The sequence below is a fragment of the Nerophis lumbriciformis genome, linkage group LG16 (genome assembly GCF_033978685.3).
Source record: "Nerophis lumbriciformis linkage group LG16, RoL_Nlum_v2.1, whole genome shotgun sequence".
Lineage (NCBI taxonomy): Eukaryota > Metazoa > Chordata > Actinopteri > Syngnathiformes > Syngnathidae > Nerophis > Nerophis lumbriciformis.
In genome coordinates this window covers 39,340,853-39,362,389 of record NC_084563.2, presented here as the reverse complement: position 1 = coordinate 39,362,389, position 21,537 = coordinate 39,340,853, and the positions used below count along the sequence as shown (strand labels likewise).

The following is a 21,537-nucleotide window of genomic DNA, read 5'->3' as shown; positions in this document are numbered from 1 at the left end:
CAATGTTTCATATTGAAATTGAATACATGTTTGAAATAAACTTCAACCAACCAACCAACTGGGGTACCAGTACCAAAATGTATTTGGATACTTTTTGATACTTTTCTCAATAAAGGGGACCACAAAAAATGCCATTATTGGTTTTATTTTAACAAAAAAATCTTACGGTACATGAAACACATGTTTCTTATTGCAATCGAAGAACAATTTTGTCCTTAAATAAAATAGTGAACATACAAGACAACTTGTCTTTTAGTAGTAAGTAAACAAACAAAGGCTCCTAATTTGTCTGCTGACATATGCACTAACATATTGTGTCTTTTCTCATTCACGCAACTTGCTACGTAAGTCTTGTTTGTTTCACGCCACAGTTACCTGAATATTGCTTGTCCCTAGTCCATGCTAAGAAGTAGCATTAGCTCCAAGTGCGATCAGCACGTTGTGCCTTCGCCTTGTGCTCCGTTTTTTTGTACTACTTTGGTTTTTTAAGGAATAAATCATGTTCTTACCTGCACGCCTTGTCCGGAGTGGTCCGTCTGCATTTCGGGAGAACGAACCCCGCAGTAAGCTGCGAAAACCCCGACGTGACAGTTTCAGTGTTATAAATTCACCTTTATCGTCAGGTTTTAGATCGAAATGCGTCCATTCTCCCTTGCTACACAAAGTAGCATTACTGCTAATATGTAGCATCATTAGAAAAGTCACCCATCTCAACATCTCTGTCATGATCTGTGGTCTGGATCATGTTTTTGTTATTTTCTGTTAGTTTAAAGACTCCACTAGTTCCTGTTTTTGTACATCCTTGTGTTTGTTTTAGTTTCCATGGCGACAGATAAGTTTCACCTGCCTCATGTGTTCGGGACACGCACTTGCTCTGATCAAGAGACTTTTATTTAAGCCTGTCTTTGCCAGTTAGTCGGCCTGGCGCCATTGCTCTTTTCATGCCACCGTTTCATGCTTGTTTCATGCTTAAGTCATGCTGCTCGTTCCATGTCCGATTCCAAGTTTTGCTAGTTATTTGTTTCATGCCACAGTAAGTTTTGTTTGTTCTATGCCCGTGGTTCTTAACCTTGTTGGAGGTACCGAACCCCGCTAGTTTCATATGCGCATTCACCGAACCCTTCTTTAGTGAAAAATATATATATATATATATTTTTTCAAATTCAAGAAAAGGTTATATGTTTTTTTTACTGGTGCACAAAATGAACCGTGCATGAACATCATCTTGTTCAAAGAACAAAACCAACACAGTGCATGAACTCACAACAAATGACACACCTTACACACTTTACCATGAATTGATTAATGTGGACACCGACTTAAACAAGTTGAAAAACTTATTCGGGTGTTACCATTTAGTGGTCAATTGTACGGAATATGTACTGTACTGTGTAAACTGTACTGTTCCATATAATGTATTCTCTTCCTTTGCAACCTACTAGTAAAAGTTGCAATCAATCAATCAAAAAACCTGCAAATCAGATGGAAAATTACAGGGAACATTGTTTGGGGGTATCCATAATACGCCAATAGGGAGAAGTTTTTATTTACACGATAAGTCGGATGTGTCTTTACCTCCGTGGCGGAGGCTCCGCCGAACCCCTGAGGCCGACTCACCGAACCCCTAGGGTTCGATCGAACCCAGGTTAAGAACCACTGTTCTATGCCATAGTTTGGTGAGTTGTTTCATGTTTATAGTTTCATGTCCTAAGTTTTTGCCTTAGCTTCCGCGTGCGATAGGCACGCTTGCCTTCGGGTTGTTTTCTGTTTTTTGTACCCTTTTTTGAGTTTTGAATAATTAAATATGTTCCTATCTTCACGCCTCGTCCGGAAAAGTCAGTTTGCATCCCGGGAGAACAAACGTCGCAGCAAGCTGCGACCCCATCGTCATGACAATCTCCGTTCGGTGCCACACCAACAAAATGCCCAAGCAACCATTTCCAGATCAAAACCTTATGAAAAAAATAGTCAACAACAGAAGGAGATAACGTCCGCAGGAACCTACCACATAGTGAAGGACATACACTCTTTGATTTTCTACAAACCCCGTTTCCATGAGTTGGGAAATTGTGTTAGATGTAAATATAAACGGAATACAATGATTTGCAAATCCTTTTCAACCCAATTCAATTGAATGCACTACAAAGACAAGATATTTGATGTTCAAACTCATAAAGTTTTTTGTTTTTTTTTGCAATTAATAATTAACTTAGAATCTCATGGCTGCAACACGTGCCAAAGTAGTTGGGAAAGGGCATGTTCACCACTGTGTTACATGGCCTTTCCTTTTAACAACACTCAGTAAACGATTGGGAACTGAAGAAACTAATTGTTGAAGCTTTGAAAGTAGAATTCTTTCCCGTTCTTGTTTTATGTAGAGCTTAAGTCGTTCAACAGTCCGGGGTCTCCGCTGTCGTATTTTTCGCTGCATAATGCGTCACACATTTTCGATGGGAGACAGGTCTGGACTGCAGGCGGGCCAGAAAAGTACCCGCACTCTTTTTTTTTACGAAGCCACGCTGTTGTAACACGTGCTGAATGTGGCTTGGCATTGTCTTGCTGAAATAAGCAGGGGCGTCCATGAAAAAGACGACGCTTAGATGGCAGCATATGTTGTTCCAAAACCTGTATGTACCTTTCAGCATTAATGGTGCCTTCACAGATGTGTAAGTTACCCATGCCTTGGGCACTAATGCACCCCCATACCATCACAGATGCTGGCCTTTGAACTTTGCGTCGATAACAGTCTGGATGGTTCGCTTCCCCTTTGGTCCGGATGACACGATGTCGAATATTTCCAAAAACAATTTGAAATGTGGACTCGTCAGACCACAGAACACTTTTCCACTTTGCATGAGTCCATCTTAGATGATCTCGGGCCCAGAGAAGCCGGCGGCGTTTCTGGATGTTGTTGATGAATGGCTTTCGCTCTGCACAGTAGAGCTTTAACTCGCACTTACAGATGTAGCGACGAACAGTATTTAGTGACAGTGGTTTTCTGAAGTGTTCCTGAGCCCATGTGGTGATATCTTTTAGAGATTGATGTCGGTTTTTGACACAGTGCCGTCTGAGGGATCGAAGGTCACGGTCATTCAATGTTGGTTTCCGGCCATGCCGCTTGCGTGCAGTGATTTCTCCAGATTATCTGAACCTTTTGATGATATTATGGACCGTAGATGTTAAAATCCCTAAATTTCTTGCAATTGCACTTTGAGAAACATTGTTCTTAAACTGTTTGACTATTTGCTCACGCAGTTGTGGACAAAGGGGTGTACCTCGCCCCATCCTTTCTTGTGAAAGACTGAGCATTTTTTGGGAAGCTGTTTTTATACCCAATCATGGCACCCAATTAGCCTGCACACCTGTGGGATGTTCCAAATAAGTGTTTGATGAGCATTCCTCAACTTTACCAGTATTTATTGCCACCTTTCCCAACTTCTTTGTCACGTGTTGCTGGCATCAAATTCTAAAGTTAATGATTATTTGCAAAAAAAACAAAACATCAAATGTGTTGTCTTTGTAGCATATTCAACTGAATATAAATGATAAATGATAAATGGGTTGTACTTGTATAGCGCTTTTCTACCTTCAAGGTACTCAAAGCGCTTTGACACTACTTCCACATTTACCCATTCACACACACATTCACACATGGAGGGAGCTGCCATGCAAGGCGCTAACCAGCACCCATCAGGAGCAAGGGTGAAGTGTCTTGCTCAGGACACAACGGACATGACGAGGTTGGTACTAGGTGGGGATTGAACCAGGGACCCTCGGGTCGCGCACGGCCACTCTTCCACTGCGCCACGCCGTCCCTGATATGGGTTGAAAATGATTTGCAAATCATTGTATTCCGTTTATATTTACATCTAACACAATTTCCCCAACTCATATGGAAATGGGGTTTGTATTATGCAGCTCATTTTTATTTGACAGTTATTGAAATATCTTGTGTGACATCATGCACAAAAGTGCACTTTATATGTTTTAAACTATTGTAGTGGCGTTCTGTACAAAAAGTGCACTTTAATTTAGTGTTGTTTTGATATGTCATCTTAGTGACATCATGCACTAATAGCTTGTTTTAAAATGTCTCTGACAGTCTTGCACGTTCTGTTTTGGAAATGACATGAATGTTTGTGCCACTGCTTAATAACTGTTTAATAAATACAGTTTTGGTCAATTGACTAAGTTGCATACTTGCCAACCCTCCCGAATTTTCCGGGAGTCTTCCGAAATTCAGCGCCTTTCCCGAAAATCTCCCGCGACAAATATTCTCCCGAAAATCTCCCGATTTTCAGCCGGAGCTGTAGGCCACGCCCCCTCCAGCTCCATGCGGACCTGAGTGAGGACAGCCTTTTTTCAGACGGGAGGACAACAGGGTGACAAGAACTAAATCATCCAGACTAGAGATAAATTGTATTATTATGTTTATCTTACCAAAAAATAAATATATCTATTAATTGAAAAAAATAAAAATAAATAAATAAATGTTTACTATATTTTGCTAAAAACATCAAAATTAATTGTATTTTTATTTGTATTTTTTCTGACTCCTTATTACATCCAGCCATAGAATTATACATTAAAATAAACATATTTGAAATAATTAATTTTAAATTATCATAATAATAATAATAATTCATTTAAAATGACCATATTTAATTATTAAAATAATTGCTTGTTTATCAACAACTTTAGCATTTTATTCATTACATTTTGAAGCTCTCAGAAGCCAAGTTATGTTAAATTCCTTAAGATTTATTTATTCAAGTTTGAAGTATCAATTATAAATAAATAATACATAAAATTATCTAAAATAAAATAAATAAAATAAATAAAATAAATAAAATAAAATTATCTAAACACAGTTTTGTTTGCATATTTTCAGGATGTAGAATGGTGAATTCTAGCTGTCAATATACTCCTCCCCTCTTAACCACGCCTCGACCCACCCCCGACCACGCCCCCACCCCCAACCCCACCTCCCGAAATCGAAGGTCTCAAGGTTGGCAAGTATGCTAAGTTTGAATTCCCTCTCTGCATGAAAGTTTAAAATGAGCATATATTAATGCAGTATGAACAAGAATGTTTTAATGTAGACACATAGAATCATCATACTGGTGGGATTATATGCATCAAGCGTTCATTCAAGGCTAAGGCAAAAATATCGAGATATTAAAAAAAGGCCGTATCGCCCAGCCCTAGTATCGATACTATTAATAGTTGCATCGATGCGCGTGAATTGTCTGGTGTGAAAAAAAACACGGTAAAGCACCCACCTGAGATGTAAGGCTTGGCGGCCCGCCCATGGTTCGCCGTGGCAACCGGCCACCCGCCTGAAGAAGAAAGGCATCCTCACAAAGGCAAGTACAATACATGCAAGGTTTCCATGGTAAAATGGAGGCGATGGAACCCGGGGGTGTGGGGTGGGGGGGGGGGGGGGGGCAATTAAACGCACACCAATAAAATATACATGTTTTGAAAAGGTGGAGTCTTGCACAAAAACAAGACTCATTCAAAAACGTATAACAAGCTGGCTTGCGGGGGTTATTAAAACTTGGGGCTTTTGTGGAGTTAAGACCATCCTGTTTCTTTTTTCTTTTTTTTATGGCGGCCCACTTCAGAGAGAGAGCAAACAGGAACATGTGGTCGCTTGCAAACAACTGGCAGCGCACGCCAGGCCTCGGTGAATCTGCGATTCGCTTCCTCAAGACAAAGGAAAGAATGAGGCGGAGAGAGTCAAATTGTGTTTGTGAGGAGCAGCCGGCAGAGAGAGAGACCGAGAGAGAGAGAGAGAGAGAGAGAGAGAGAGAGAGAAAGCTTTTCTCTGCTAAGCCTTTCAGCTCCTCTCTCACTGTAAAAAGAGGCGTGCCCACAGACCAGTATAAAGTCCAAAGAGAGCCACTCAACTTGAGCCATTCTTTGCACAGCAGCGATAGGAGAGCCTGCAGCTGTTGTTTGCAAGTGGACCCTTTCTGCAGCCAGACCCTGGACCGCACCTGAACCAGTCTAAACCTCCGTCTGTGCCATGGTCCACTGAGTCGGTACAGAGAGGCGCTGTGTTGAAACGTCATATCCAAGACCCTCCTGGGACAAAGACTTTCCTTCTTAGTCTTCCACTCTAAAAACTTGCACAGGCCGGAGAAGCCGAGGTCAGGTGCCGCCATGGTGCACGGGGGCCTGTGGGCTCTCTCGACTCTGACGCTGGCCGCGCTGTGCTGGTCAGACCAGGCCATCCGCTGCCCGGTGTGCTCCGAGGAGAAGCTGGCCAGCTGTCAGCTGCCGGACAACTGCGAGGAGACGGTGCGGGAGCCCGGCTGCGGCTGCTGCCCCACCTGCGCCCTGCCCAAGGGGGCGCAGTGCGGCGTCTACTCGCCGCGCTGTGGCACCGGCCTGCGCTGCTACCCGCCGCGGGGCATCGAGAGACCGCTGCACTCGCTCATGCACGGCCAGGGCGTCTGCACCGACGAGAGGGAGGTGGACGAGAACTCGGGTAAGGGACGACCTCGACTCGGAGTTCTATGGTGTCTGTTGACAGTGAGGTGCATCCCCTGTGAGAGTGTTGTCCATAGTGTGTGACTGTCAGGCGCACACAATACACCAAGGGTCCCCAAACTTTCTGACTTGGGGGCCGCATTGGGTTAAAACAATTTGGTCGGGGTCCGGACTATATATATATATGTATATATATATTGTGTGTATATGTATATATGTATGTATATTTGTATATATATATATATATGTGTTTATATGTATGGATATGTGTGTATATATATGTATATATATATTAGAAATGTTCGATAATATCGGCCTGCTGATATTATCGGCCGATAAATGCGTTAAAATGTAATATCGGAAATTATCGGTATGTTTTATTTTATTTTATTGGTATCGTTTTTTTTTGTTTTGTTTGTTTTTTATTAAATCAACATAAAAAACACAAGACACACTTACAATTAGTGCACCAACCCAAAAAACCTCCCTCCCCCATTTACACTCATTCACACTCATTCCACAAAAGGGTTGTTTCTTTCTGTTATTAATATTCCGGTTCCTACATTATATATCAATATATATCAATACAGTCTGCAAGGGATACAGTCCGTAAGCACACATGATTGTGCGTGCTGCTGGTCCACTAATAGTACTAACCTTTAACAGTTAATTTTACTCATTTTCATTAATTACTAGTTTCCATGTAACTGTTTTTATATTGTTTTACTTTCTTTTTTATTCAAGAAAATGTTTTTAATTTATTTATCTTATTTTATTTTATTAATTTTAAAAAAAAGTACCTTATCTTCACCATACCTGGTTGTCCAAAGTAGGCATAATAATGTGTTAATTCCACGACTGTATATATCGGTTGATATCGGTATTGGTAATTAATGAGTTGGACAATATCGGAATATCGGCAGAAAGCCATTATCGGACATCCCTAATTTATATATATATATATATATATATGCATGTATGTATATGTGTATGTATATATTACTGTTGTCCCGATACCAATAGTTTGGTACCGGTACCAAAATGATTTTGATACTTTTCGGTACTTTTCGATATTTTTCTAAATAAAGGGGACCACAAAAAATTGCACTATTGTCTTTATTTTAACAAAAAAAAAATCTTACGGTACATTAAACATATGTTTCTTATTGCAAGTTTGTCCTTAAAATAAAATAGTGAACATACTAGACAACTTGTCTTTTAGTATTAAGTAAGCAAACAAAGGCTCCTAATTTAGTCTGCTGACGTATGCAGTAACATATTGTGTCATTTTCCATTCTATTATTTTGTCAAAATGATTAAGGACAAGTGGTAGAAAATGAATTATTTATCTACTTGTTCATTTACTGTTAATATATGCTTACTTTCTCTTTTAACATGTTCTGTCTACACTTCTGTTAAAATGTAATAGTCACTTATTCTTCTGTTGTTTGGATGCTTTAAATTAATTTTGGATGATACCACACATTTAGGTATCAATCCGATACCAAGTAGTTACAGGATCATACATTGGTCATATTCCAAAGTCCTCTTGTGTCCAGGGACGTATTTTCTGAGTTTATAAACATAATATGAATTTGAAAAAAACGAAAAAAGATGTTGTGATGCCAAAAAATATTGACATAATCATAGTAGTATCGACTAGAAACGCTCCTGTACTTGATATCATTACAGTGGATGTCAGGTGTAGATCCACCAATGGCGTTTGTTTACATTTTGACGCCGGTGAGCTACGGTGTGTAGTGAAGCATGTTTAGCTATTCCTCGTCCTACAGGGATGATACTTGTAAGAAACATACTTTATTTGTCACCATAGAGGCGAGTATCAGTGATTTAGAAGTCGCTAAAACACTGCCGCTAGCTAGCTAGCCATGTCTTAAAGCACCTCTTCCTGAGGGAGTTTCAGTGTTATGACTTCACCTTTATTGTCAGTTTTTAAGCCAAACTGCGTCCGTTCTCCCTTTTCTGTCTACACACTGTGTCCGTTTGTAAGTACTCTGTGATTGTGCGCTGCCGAACATGCTCCTCTGCTCGTAAAACCAGCAATGTCACGACGTGGATGGTGCGTTTCAGAGGCGGTTTAGTACCGAATAGGATTAATTAGTATCGCGGTACTATACTAATACCGGTATACCGTACAACCTTAGAGCAGTGTTTTTCAACCACTGTGAGATACAGTCTGGTGTGCCATGGGAGAATATCTAAATTCACCTATTTGGGTTAAAAATATTTTTTGCAAACCAGTAATTATAGTCTACAAATTATGTGTTGTTGTTGAGTGTCGGTGCTATCTAAAACTCGGCAGAGTAACCGTGTAATACTCTTCCATATCAGTAGGTGGCAGCCGGTAGCTAATTGCTTTGTAGATGTTGGAAACAGCGGGAGGCAGGGTGCAGGTAAAAAGGTGTCTAATGCTTAAACCAAAAATAAACAAAAGGTGAGTGCCCCTTACAAAAGGCATTGAAGCTTAGGGAAGGCTATGCAGAACGAAACTCACTGCAAAAAGTCAGTGTTCAAAAACAAGAAAAAATAATACAAAAATTAGAGGTATTTTATTTGAACTAAGAAAAATTATCTGCCAATAGAATAAGAAAATTTGGCTTGTCAAGAATTTCCAAAACAAGTAAAATTAGCTAACCTGAATCCACCCAAAAATACCTTAAAATAAGTATATTCTCACCAATAACAAGTGCACTTTTCTTGGTAGAAAAAAAAGAGACCTTTTTGCTCAATATGTTGAAAAATATTGTTAAATTAAGCAAATGCTAATGCCATTATTTTGACATAATGATATGCGCTCTGCATCATGATTTTTTTTTTTCATGCTTGAAGTAAGAAATTATTACTTAGAAAAAGTAGTTTTATACTTGTGAGTGTTGATGACACAGCTTTGCAACAGTTGATATTCTAGTTTCAAGCATGTTTTACTCAATATAGGTCATAAAATCTCAACTGCAAGCTGTAATATCTTACTGAGATAAACCCTTAAAACAAGTAAAACACTAACATAAAATCTGCTTAATGAGAAGAATTATCTTATTAGACAGAAAATAAGCAAATATCACCCTTATTTGAGATATTTAATCATACTTAGATTTCAGTTTTTGCAGTGCTAAAACTGAACTGGCTACAAAGTAAACAAAAACAGAATGCTGGACGACAGCAAAGACTTACTGTGGAGCAAAGACGGCGTCCACAATGTACATCCGAACATGACATGACAATCAGCAATGTCCCCACAAAGAAGGATAAAAACAACTGAAATATTCTTGATTGCTAAAACAAAGTAGATGCGGGAAATATCGCTCAAAGGAAGACGAGACACTTGTGATTTAGGGCTATATAAATAAACATTGATTGATTGATTGATTGAGGAAACTGTTACAGGAAAATACCCCAAAAAAATAGGAGCGCAAGACAAGAACTAAAACACTACACACAGGAAAACAGCAAACAAGTCAAAATAAGTCAGGGTGTGATGTGACAGGTGGTGACAGTACACCTACTTTGAGACAAGAGCTATATTGATGCATGCTTGGTGATGGTTTAAAGTCATATCCAACAATTGCAACAATGACTTTTTACTGTCAACTGAGTTTCGTTTTTTTTTGTGATTTCTGCTGGTGGTGTGCCTCCAGAATTTGGCTCAAAAAAGGTTGAAAAACACTGCCCTAGAGCAGGCCTGGCCAATTATTGTGACTCGGGGGCCACATTTAGAGAAAAAAAATGTGTCTGGGGGCCGGTATATCTATTTTTTTGGAACACTAATACAAAACCTCACAATAATGTCTGACTGAATGCTAAAAACGTTATGACAGACTGCCTTAAAAAACGTAATGGAATTTTACATTTTTCTATGAACGATAAAATACTGAATACTGACAAAATATGAATGCCACACCGTTTTTGATCGACATATTTTACAATCAAGTGAAAAGCAACAAAAATGCAACAAACAGTGACATATGAACGCGAAGGGTACAAAATAAACCCACCTACAATCTGATATATCTGATATTTGCTGAATTTCCCCCAGGGATCAATACAGTACTTTCTATTCTATTCTATTCTATTCTATTCTATATATCAGTGGTTCTCAAATGGGGGTACGTGTACCCCTGGGGGTACTTGAAGGTATGCCAAGGGGTACGTGAGATTTTTTTTAAATATTCTAAAAATAGCAACAATTAAAAAATCCTTTATAAATATAATTATTGAATAATTCTTCAACAAAATATGAATGTAAGTTCATAAACTCAGTGAAGCACAAGCTCAGGTATGTCACTAAAATGTCTGTCAAAAAGAACTGTGAAAAGAAATGCAACAATGCAATATTCAGTGTTGACAGCTAGAGTTTTTGTGGACATGTTCCATAAATATTGATGTTAAAGATTTCTTTTTTGTGTAGAAATGTTTAGAATTAAGTTCATGAATCCAGATGGATCTCTATTACAATCCCCAAAGAGGGCACTTTAAGTTGATGATTACTTCTATGTGTAGAAATCTTTATTTATAATTGAATCACTTGTTTATTTTTCAACACGTTTTAGTTATTTTTATATCTTTTTTTCCAAATAGTACAGGCAAATTGGGAACAGGTGGGTGCCATGATTGGGTATAAAAGTAGATTCCATGAAATGCTCAGTCATTCACAAACAAAGATGGGGCGAGGGTCACCACTTTGTCAACAAATGCGTGAGCAAATTGTTGAACAGTTTGAGAAAAACCTTTCTCAACCAGCTATTGCAAGGAATTTAGGTAATTTCACTATCTGCGGTCCGTAATATCATCAAAGGGTTCAGAGAATCTGGAGAAACCACTGCATGTAAGCAGCAAAGCCTGTGACCTTCGATCCCTCAGGTTGTACTGCATCAACAAGCGACATCAGTGTGTAAAGGATATCACCACATGGGCTCAGGAACACTTCAGAAACCCACTGTCAGTAACCACAGTTGGTCGCTACATCTGTAAGTGCAAGTTAAAACTCTCCCATGCAAGACAAAAACCGTTTATCAACAACACCCAGAAACGCCGTCGGCTTCGCTGGGCCTGAGCTCATCTAAGATGGACTGATACAAAGTGGAAAAGTGCTCTGTGGTCTGACGAGTCCACATTTCAAATTGTTTTTGGAAACTGTAGACGTCGTGTCCTCCGGACCAAAGAGGAAAAGAACCATCCGGATTGTTATAGGCGCAAAGTTCAAAAGCCAGCATCTGTGATGGTATGGGGGTGTATTAGTGCCCAAGACATGGGTAACTTACACATCTGTGAAGGCAACATTAATGCTGAAAGGTACATACAGGTTTTGGAGCAACATATGTTGCCATCCAAGCAACGTTATCATGGACGCCCCTGCTTATTTCAGCAAAAGACAACGCCAAGCCATGTGTTACATCAACGTGGCTTCATAGTAAAAGAGTACGGGTACTAGACTGGCCTGCTTGTAGTCCAGACCTGTCTCCCATTGAAAATGTGTGGCGCATTATGAAGCCTAAAATACCACAACGGAGACCCCCGGACTGTTGAACAACTTAAGCTGTACATCAAGCAAGAATGGGAAAGAATTCCACCTGAGAAGCTTAAAAAATGTGTCTCCTCAGTTCCCAAACGTTTACTGAGTGTTGTTAAAAGGAAAGGCCATGTAACACAGTGGTGAACATGCCCTTTCCCAACTACTTTGGCACGTGTTGCAGCCATGAAATTCTAAGTTAATTATTATTTGCAAAAAAAAATAAAGTTTATGAGTTTGAACATCAAATATCTTGTCTTTGTAGTGCATTCAATTGAATATGGGTTGAAAGGGATTTGCAAATCATTGTATTCCATTTATATTTACATCTAACACATGTTCCCAACTCATATGGAAACGGGGTTTGTAATTAGATGGCCATAGTAACTAATTAGATTACGATAGTAACTAATTAGATTACCATAGTAACTGGTATATCATCCATAAACTCAGATTCCAACCATCATTAGAAAACATCATAATGGCAGCTACAGTTTCCATCCTAAAGATCTAAAAAAATTATTTGGGAATGTCTGGCGGGCCAGATTGAAAAGCTCAACGGGCCTTAAATTGCCCAGATCTGCCCTAGAGGATAGTGCAACCTTTAGGCCTGTACTTGCCTTCAGATATTTCTAAGAATCAGTCCTGAGACCAGGCACGGTGGAGGGACTGGGAGTGAGTGTGTGTGTGTGCAGGAGGAGGCAATAAAAAGGAGCTGCATGAAAAAGACAGTAATGGAGTCTATAAGAGCTCCGTGCAATCAGTCGTCCACTCGGCGTTTTTTCCCTCCCTCTTCCTTCAGGTCTCGCTGTTGTTGCGAGTTCTCGTGTTCTCGCTTTCGCACGGCCGCCTCATCGGCTCGGCGGACTTTTAAACGTCCGTTAACCGTCGTTCCGTGCGAGGCGACTGTTAACAGACTTTGATTCGATCCAGACCGACTGGTTAAAAAAAGGTAGAGGCTCTCAGCTCCGGCCAGAACAACAAAGAGTTGGATCAGTCATTAAAAAAACTCCCAGGACACTCATCTCCAGTGCATCTGTTTCCACTGCCCCCCCCCCACTCCCCTCCCCTCCAAGCCCTAACAAGCCTTCGAGTGCATCGCCCACCGCGTCCAGCTCCTGCAGGAGGATGAGCTCATCGCCACTCTTTTTTTTTTTTTTTTTGTTGCCAGAGCTGAAATGAGAGCCTTCTGCTCTACAGTGCACGGCCAGCATAGGTTAGGCCCGGCACATAGCGTGACTAAAAGGAATCAGAAAGAGGAGGAAAGCTGTTGAGAAAAAAGGACTCGGGGGGGGGGTCTGCAGCAATGGAAGCGAAGTGGGATATATATCGCGCACGGGGAGGGTTCACCTCTTCCTTAAACATTGGCCGAGTTCAAAAGTTCACTTTTGTTGTCCTGTAATCCGACTACGTTGTCCTGCGCGGCTCCACGCTTCTCCTTATCCTCGGAGCCTGTCATAACAAAGAGGGGGAGCCGTGCCTGATACTGTAAATCAATTCTTCTGGGCAGCAGATCCAAACCGTTCACAGGAATGGTTGCTATAAATCACTCCGTCCGAAGGAAGACCGTCAACAACTAGAGATGTCCGATAATGGCTTTTTTTTGCCGATATCCGATATTCCAATATTGTCCGACTCTTAAAGGGGAACATTATCACAATTTCAGAAGGGTTAAAACCATTAAAAACCAGTTCCCAGTGGCTTATTTTATTTTTCAAAGTTTTTTTCAAAATTTTACCCATCACGCAATATCCCTAAAAAAAGCTTCAAAGTGCCTGATTTAACCATCGTTATATACACCCGTCCATTTTCCTGTGACGTCACACAGTGATGCCAATACAAACAAACATGGCGCATAGAACAGCAAGGTATAGCGACATTAGCTCGGATTCAGACTCGGATTTCAGCGGCTTAAGCGATTCAACAGATTACGCATGTATTGAAACGGATGGTTGTAGTGTGGAGGCAGGTAGCGAAAACGAAATTGAAGAAGAAACTGAAGCTATTGAGCCATATCGGTTTGAACCGTATGCAAGCGAAACCGACGAAAACGACACGACAGCCAGCGACACGGGAGAAAGCGAGGACGGATTCGGCGATCGCCTTCTAACCAACGTTCGGTATGTATTTGTTTGGCATTAAAGGAAACTAACAACTATGAACTAGGTTTACAGCATATGAAATACATTTGACAACAACATGCACTTTGAGAGTGCAGACAGCCCAGTTTTCATCAATTAATATATTCTGTAGACATACCCTCATCCGCTCTCTTTTCCTGAAAGCTGATCTGTCCAGTTTTGGAGTTGATGTCAGCAGGCCAGGGAAGCTAGGGTCGATATTCTTCTCTTGATCATCTTCGGTGGCATAAGGGACGGTGTGAGCCAAGACATCCAGGGGGTTTAGCTCGCTCGTCTGCGGGAACAAACTGCCGCCATCGCTTGCCGTGCTAGCGAGGTCCTTTGTCCCTGAATTGCTCACACACTCCGGCAGATTCAATGGGGGTCTGGCGGCAGATTTCTTTGACTTTATCGTTGGAAATGCATCTGCTTTGAGTGTCGCAGGATATCCACACATTCTTGCCATCTCGGTCGTAGCATAGCTTTCGTCGGTAAAGTGTGCGGAACAAACGTCCAATTTCTTGCCACTTTCGCATCTTTGGGCCACTGGTGCAACTTGAATCCGTCCCTGTTCGTGTTGTTACACCCTCCGACAACACACCGACGAGGCATGATGTCTCCAAGGTACGGAAGACAGTCGAAAAAAACGGAAAATAACAGAGCTGATTTGACTCAGTGTTTGTAATGTGTTTGAGAAAATGGCGGATTGCTTCCCGATGTGACGTGCTCCGAGAGTGAATAATAGAAAAGCGTTTAATCCGCCAAAATTCACCCATTTAGAGTTCGGAAATCGGTTAAAAAAATATATGGTCTTTTTTCTGCAACATCAAGGTATATATTGACGCTTACATAGGTCTGGTGATAATGTTCCCCTTTAACTACCGATTCCGATGAGCATGGATTGCTGCACTTAACCGAGATGTGACGTGCTATGACAACTTCATGTTTGTTAGAATTATTTCATTACAGATACCGTATTTTTCGTACTACAAGGCACACTTAAAATCCTTTAATTTTCTCAAAACCCTCATAACCCGGTGCAACTAATGTACGGACTAATTTTGGTTGTGCTTACTGACCTCAAAGCGATTTTATTTGGTATATGGTGACATGATAAGTGTGACCAGTAGATGGCAGTCACACATAAGAGATACGTGTAGACTGCAGTATTAATGGCAGTCACACATAAGAGATATGTGTAGACTGCAATATGACTCAAGTAAACAACACCAAAATGTTATATGTTGTATTGAAAATATCACACGCTCAAAAATCTATCAAAATGTTTTAGTACGACTTTGGTAAGCTTTGAAACCGCACCGCTTGATGGATTGTACTGTGCTTCAACATACGAGTAGAGATGTCCGATAATGGCTTTTTTGTCGATATCCGATATTCCGATATTGTCCAACTCATAATTACTGATTCCGATATCAACCGATGCCGATATATACAGTCGTGGAATTAACACATTATTATGCCTAATTTTGTTGTGATGTCCCGCTGGATGCATTAAACGATGTAACAATGTTTTCCAAAATAAATCAACTCAAGTTATGGAAACAAATGCCAAGAGGGCAATTATTTTGACTCGGGGGACAAATTTAGAGAAAAAAAATGTGTCTAGGGGCCGGTATATCTATTTTTTAGGAACACTAATACAAAACCTCACAATAATGTCTGATTGAATGCTATAAACTAGAGATGTCCGATAATGGCTTTTTTGCCGATATCCGATATTCCGATATTGTACAACTCTTAACTACCGATTCCGATGAGCATGGATTGCTGCACTTAACCGAGATGTGACGTGCTATGACAACTTCATGTTTGTTAAAATTATTTCATTACAGATACCGTATTTTTCGGACTATAAGGCACACTTAAAATCCTTTAATTTTCTCAAAACTCGACAGTGCGCCTCTTAACCCGGTGCACCTAATGTACGGAATAATTTTGGTTGTGCTTACTGACCTCAAAGCGATTTTATTTGGCATATGGTGACATGATAAGTGTGACCTGTAGATGGCAGTCACACATAAGAGATACGTGTAGACTGCAGTATGATGGCAGTCACAAATAAGAGATATGTGTAGACTGCAATATGACTCAAGTAAACAACACCAAAATGTTATATGTTGTATTGAAAATATCACACGCTCAAAAGTCTATCAAAATGTTTTAGTACGACTTTGGTAAGCTTTGAAGCCGCACCGCTTGATGGATTGTACTGTGCTTCAACATACGAGTAGAGATGTCCGATAATGGCTTTTTTGCCGATATCCGATATTCCGATATTGTCCAACTCTTAATTACTAATTCCGATATCAACCGATGCCGATATATACAGTCGTGGAATGAACACATTATTATGCCTAATTTTATTGTGATGCCCCACTGGATGCATTAAACAATGTAACAAGGTTTTCCAAAATAAATCAACTCAAGTTATGGGAAAAAAAATACCAACATGGCACTGCCATATTTATTATTGAAGTCACAAAGTGCATTATGTTTTGGTTAGCGGGGGTGTATATTGTAGCATCCCGGAAGCGTTAGTGCTGCAAGGGGTTCTGGGTATTTGTTCTGTTGTGTTTATGTTGTGTTACGGTGCTTATGTTCTTCCGACATGTGTTTGTCATTCTTGTTTGGTGTGGGTTCACAATGTGGCGCATATTTGTAACAGTGTTAAAGTTGTTTATACGGCCACCCTCAGTGTGACCTGTATGGCTGTTGTCCAAGTATGCTTTGCATTCACTTGTGTGTGTGAAAAGCCGTAGATATTATGTGATTGGGCCGGCACGCAAAGGCAGTGCCTTTAAGGTTTATTGGCGCTCTGTACTTCTCCCTACGTCCGTGTATCACTCCGTACAGCGGTGTTTTAAAAAGTCATGAATTTTACTTTTTGAAACCGATACTGATAATTTCTTATATAACATTTTAACGCATTTATCGGCCGATAATATAGGCCATCCGATATTATCGGACACCTCTACTATAAACGTTATGACAGACCGCCTTAAAAACGGCATTTTTTTCTATGTACGATAAAACACTGAATATTAACAACATATGAGCGTCACACCCCCTCTCGATTGACATATTTTACAATCAAGCGAAACACAATAAAAATGCAACAAACACAGCAAAAAGTGTCCGCTCCGAGATCGGTAGGTTGTGAGTTCAAACCCCGGTCGAGTCAAAGACTGTAAAAATGGGACCAATTACCTCCCTGCTGGGCACTCAGCATCAAGGGTTGGAATTGGGGGTTAAATCACCAAAAATGATTCCCGGGCGCAACCACCGCTGCTGCCCACTGCTACAATATTAACTATGAACGATAAAACGCTGAATATTGACAAAATATGAACGTCACACCCCCTCTCGATTGACATATTATACAATCAAGCGAAACGCAACAAAAATGCAACTAAGACAGCAAAATATGAACGCGAAAAAATAAAAATAAACCCACCTACAATCTGATATATCTGATATATCACTAAGTTTTAGAGCTTTGCTGTAAAAATCTCCTTCCTCGTCTGTCCCTGACACCCGCTTTTTCAGGCAGGCCGCTGTGTAAACACTCTGTGGAAACGCTCCCCACCCACACTGCTTGGTGCCTCGTCTGAGCTGCTGTGACTTAGATTACCATAGTAACTAATTAGATTACCATAGTAACTAGTGTATCATGCAAAAGCGCAGATTCCAACCATTGAAATACTTTGCATAGTTCAAGAATTACGGTCATTAGAAAACATCACTGCACATCATAATGGCAGCTACAGTTTCCATCTTTAAGATCCAAGAAAATGATTTGGGAATGTCCGGAGGGCCAGATTGAAAAGCTTAACAGCACCCGGGCCTTAATTTGCCCAGGTCTAAAATAGAGCTATGTACAGAGACATACTGGATTAAAAAAACGCTTCCCATCCAACCTGATGAGCTTGAAAGGTGCTGCATAAAAGGATGGGCAAAGCTGCCCAAATATACTGTCGGTATGTGGCATCATATTCAAAAAGACTCGAGGCTGTAATTGCCGCCAAAGATGCAACAACAAAATGTTGCACGAAGGCTGTGAATACTTATGTACTTGTGATTTGTACCTTTGTTGGCTTTAAGAAATTTGCAAAATGTAAAAAAACTTTTCACATTGCTCATATGGGGTATTGTGTGTAGAATTCTCAGAACAAAATAAATGTATTCAATTATGGAATACAGCTGTAACATCACAAAATGGGGAGACTGAAGCTCTGTGAATGATTTCCACATGCAATGTATGTATATTAATAAGGACTATAAGGGGCACTTAAAATCATTTAATTTTCTAAAAAAATCGACAGTGCGCCTTATAACCCGTTGCACATAATTCTGGTTGTGCTTACCGACCTCGAAGCAATTTTATTTGGTACCCGGTGTAATGATAAGTGTGTCCAGTAGATGGCAGTCATACATAAGAGATGCTTGTAGACTGCAATATGACGCCAGTAAACAACACCAAAACGTTAAATGTTCCATTGAGAATATAGAACATTACACACGGCAGTCAAAAATCTGTCAAAATGTTTTTAGTACGACGTCGGTAAGCTATGAAGCCGCACCGTTTGATGGATTGTCGGCGCATAAAACATATGAGTATTATTATGGTGTGTGTATAAAGACTGCAAAATGGCACCTATTAGCAGACATATTATTGGGCGTTTTATCTCGCAATATTATGCAAAACCAACTTTTCTTACCGTCTGGTACCTGCTGATGTGCATTTGGGATCTGCATAGGTCCTGAAAATGTGCGCGCGTCCACTATTGTAATTTGTGCCGACGACGTAGTCATAAGCTTCTTCTTTTTCTCTACCTTCTTATGTGGCATTCATCCTCCACTGTTGCCATTTCTAATATAAAGTAGTGTAAAGTTCTTACTTATATCTGTCAGTAGACTAGCTATGAAACTGTAGTGGGTTTACATAATTCACCCACGGAACTCTAGTTATTAGAGGGTTCTGGTTGGACGTTTTTTCACGGGACACATTTTCTTGCTTTTGTTATTGCACTAGTGAGCCATGGATGAGGAGATGCTGCTCTGTTGTTGATTTAAGTAAAGTCTGAATGTCATTAAAACAGTTAGCTCCATCTTTTCACACTTTTTCCACTCCCGTCCTTGCACGCTACACCGCTACAACAAATATGACAGGGACAAGACGTTGTCGAAGGTGAACCACGTAATAAGACCGCCCACAAAATGGCCCATCCTTACTGTCAGAAAGGGACTAGAAGATGATCTGTAAAACATAATCTATGCAACATTTTGACCAAAGAACCACCATTACATGTTATGTAGACCACAAGGAAATGTTTTACATTTAGAAAAAAATATATAATATTATGACCCCTTTACTGCGCCCTATAATCAGGTGCGCCTTATATTTGAAAAAAAGATCGAAAATAGACCATTCATCGGCTGTGCGCCTTATAATCCGGTGCGCCTTATGGTCCGGAAAATACGGTACTCTATCCTGGCTTGACAACACCACGTCCACTGGGTTTTTACAGATAAACACAAACCTCAGAAACACATCCGCAAACAAAGCGGTCATAGCTTTGTTGACTCTTGCAATTTTGAAAGTCCTTTAAGGTGTGAAAGTGAGCTTAGTGACAGTTCAATTAAATGCAGAACAGAGGAACCCAAGGATGCAGATGGATTGTGAGTAAAACAGTTCTTTACTTAACGAAAAAGTACTCAACAATGATCCAAAAAATAGGAGATAACAAAAAACGACGATGCGAAAAAGAGAAATACAAAATGAGCACCGTGAAAAAAGAACAAAAGCTAATAGACAAAACTAACTAAACTTGGGTCGGAGTTGCAAGACGTGCAAACTACCATAGTACATACCAAGCTGGGTGGCACTGGAAATAGCCAAGAAGGTATGTAGCAACAGTTCAAGGAGCATAGGGGTCTTTGGACATGGAGAGTCGAGGAGTGGAATTGCCGAGTGCCATCCGGCTGACAAGGTGCTGCTTAAAGCCTACTGAAACCCACTACTACCGACCACGCAGTCTGATAGTTTATATATCAATGATGAAATCTTAACATTGCAACACATGCCAATACGGCCGGGTTAGTTTACTAAAGTGCAATTTAAAATTTTGCGCAAAATATCCTGCTGAAAACGTCTCGGTATGATGACGCCGGCACGTGACGTCACGGATTGTAGAGGACATTTTGGGACAGCATGGTGGCCAGCTATTAAGTCGTCTGTTTTCATCGCAAAATTCCACAGTATTCTGGACATCTGTGTTGGTGAATCTTTTGCAATTTGTTCAATGAACAATGGAGACAGCAAAGAAGAAGGCTGTAGGTGGGAAGCGGTGTATTGCGGCCGACTGCAGCAACACAAACACGGCCGGTGTTTCATTGTTTACATTCCCGAAAGATGACAGTCAAGCTTTACCATTGGCCTGTGGAGAACTGGGACAACAGAGACTCTTACCAGGAGGACTTTGAGTTGGATACGCAGACACAGCACCGTGAGTACACATGCAGCTGCGGCTTCCAAACATTTGATCGCTTGCCCGTACGTGCGTGCCGCTATGTGCATGTCACATACGTAACTTTGGGGACTTTGGGGAAATATATGTGCTGTATGAACTTTGGGGAGGTGAACGGTACTTTGGGCTGTGGGATTGAGTGTGTTGTGCAGGTGTTTGAGTTGTATTGGCGGGTTATATGGACGGGAGGGGGGAGGTGTTTGTTATGCGGGATTAATTTGTGGCATATTAAATATAAGCCTGGTTGTGTTGTGGCTAATAGAGTATATATATGTCTTGTGTTTATTTACTGTTTTAGTCATTCCCAGCTGAATATCAGGTCCCACCCGCCTCTCACATCATCTTCCCTATCTGAATCGCTCCCACTGCCCTCTAGTCCTTCACTCTCACTTTCCTCATCCACAAATCTTTCATCCTCACTCAAATTAATGGGGAAATTGTCGCTTTCTCGGTCCGAATCGCTCTCGCTGCTGGTGGCCATGATTGTAAACAATGTGCAGATGTGAGGAGCTCCACAACCTGTGACGTCACGCTACTCGTCTGCTACTTCTGGTACAGGCTAGGCTTTTTTATCAACGACCAAAAGTTGCAAACTTTATCGTCGATGTTCTCTACTAAATCCTTTCAGCAAAAATATGGCAATATCGCGAAATGATCAAGTATGACACATACAATGGACCTGCTATCCCCGTTTAAATAAGAAAATCGCATTTCAGTCGGCCTTTAAGTATTGCTGGTGAGATTGGACACAGCTGTGCACGACTCACAACTCCGCCCACAGGGAAACACAGGAACTCTGAGGAAGACAAAAAGTAAGAGCCAGGTCTGCTGCACCAACAAAGGA

The 21,537-nt window shown here is 40.6% G+C and overlaps 1 protein-coding gene across 1 annotated transcript in view; it reads left to right on the top strand.

Annotated features, from left to right (window-relative positions):
* Positions 1–5,909: 5,909 nt before the first annotated feature.
* LOC133617264 (insulin-like growth factor-binding protein 4) overlaps positions 5,910–21,537 on the top strand; it is a 141,076-nt gene continuing 125,448 nt past the window's right edge. The window contains exon 1 of the mRNA XM_061977150.2: positions 5,910–6,496. Within this exon, the coding sequence (XP_061833134.1) occupies positions 6,169–6,496 (328 nt within the window). The 5' untranslated portion in view covers positions 5,910–6,168. The remainder of the gene's footprint in view (positions 6,497–21,537) is intronic.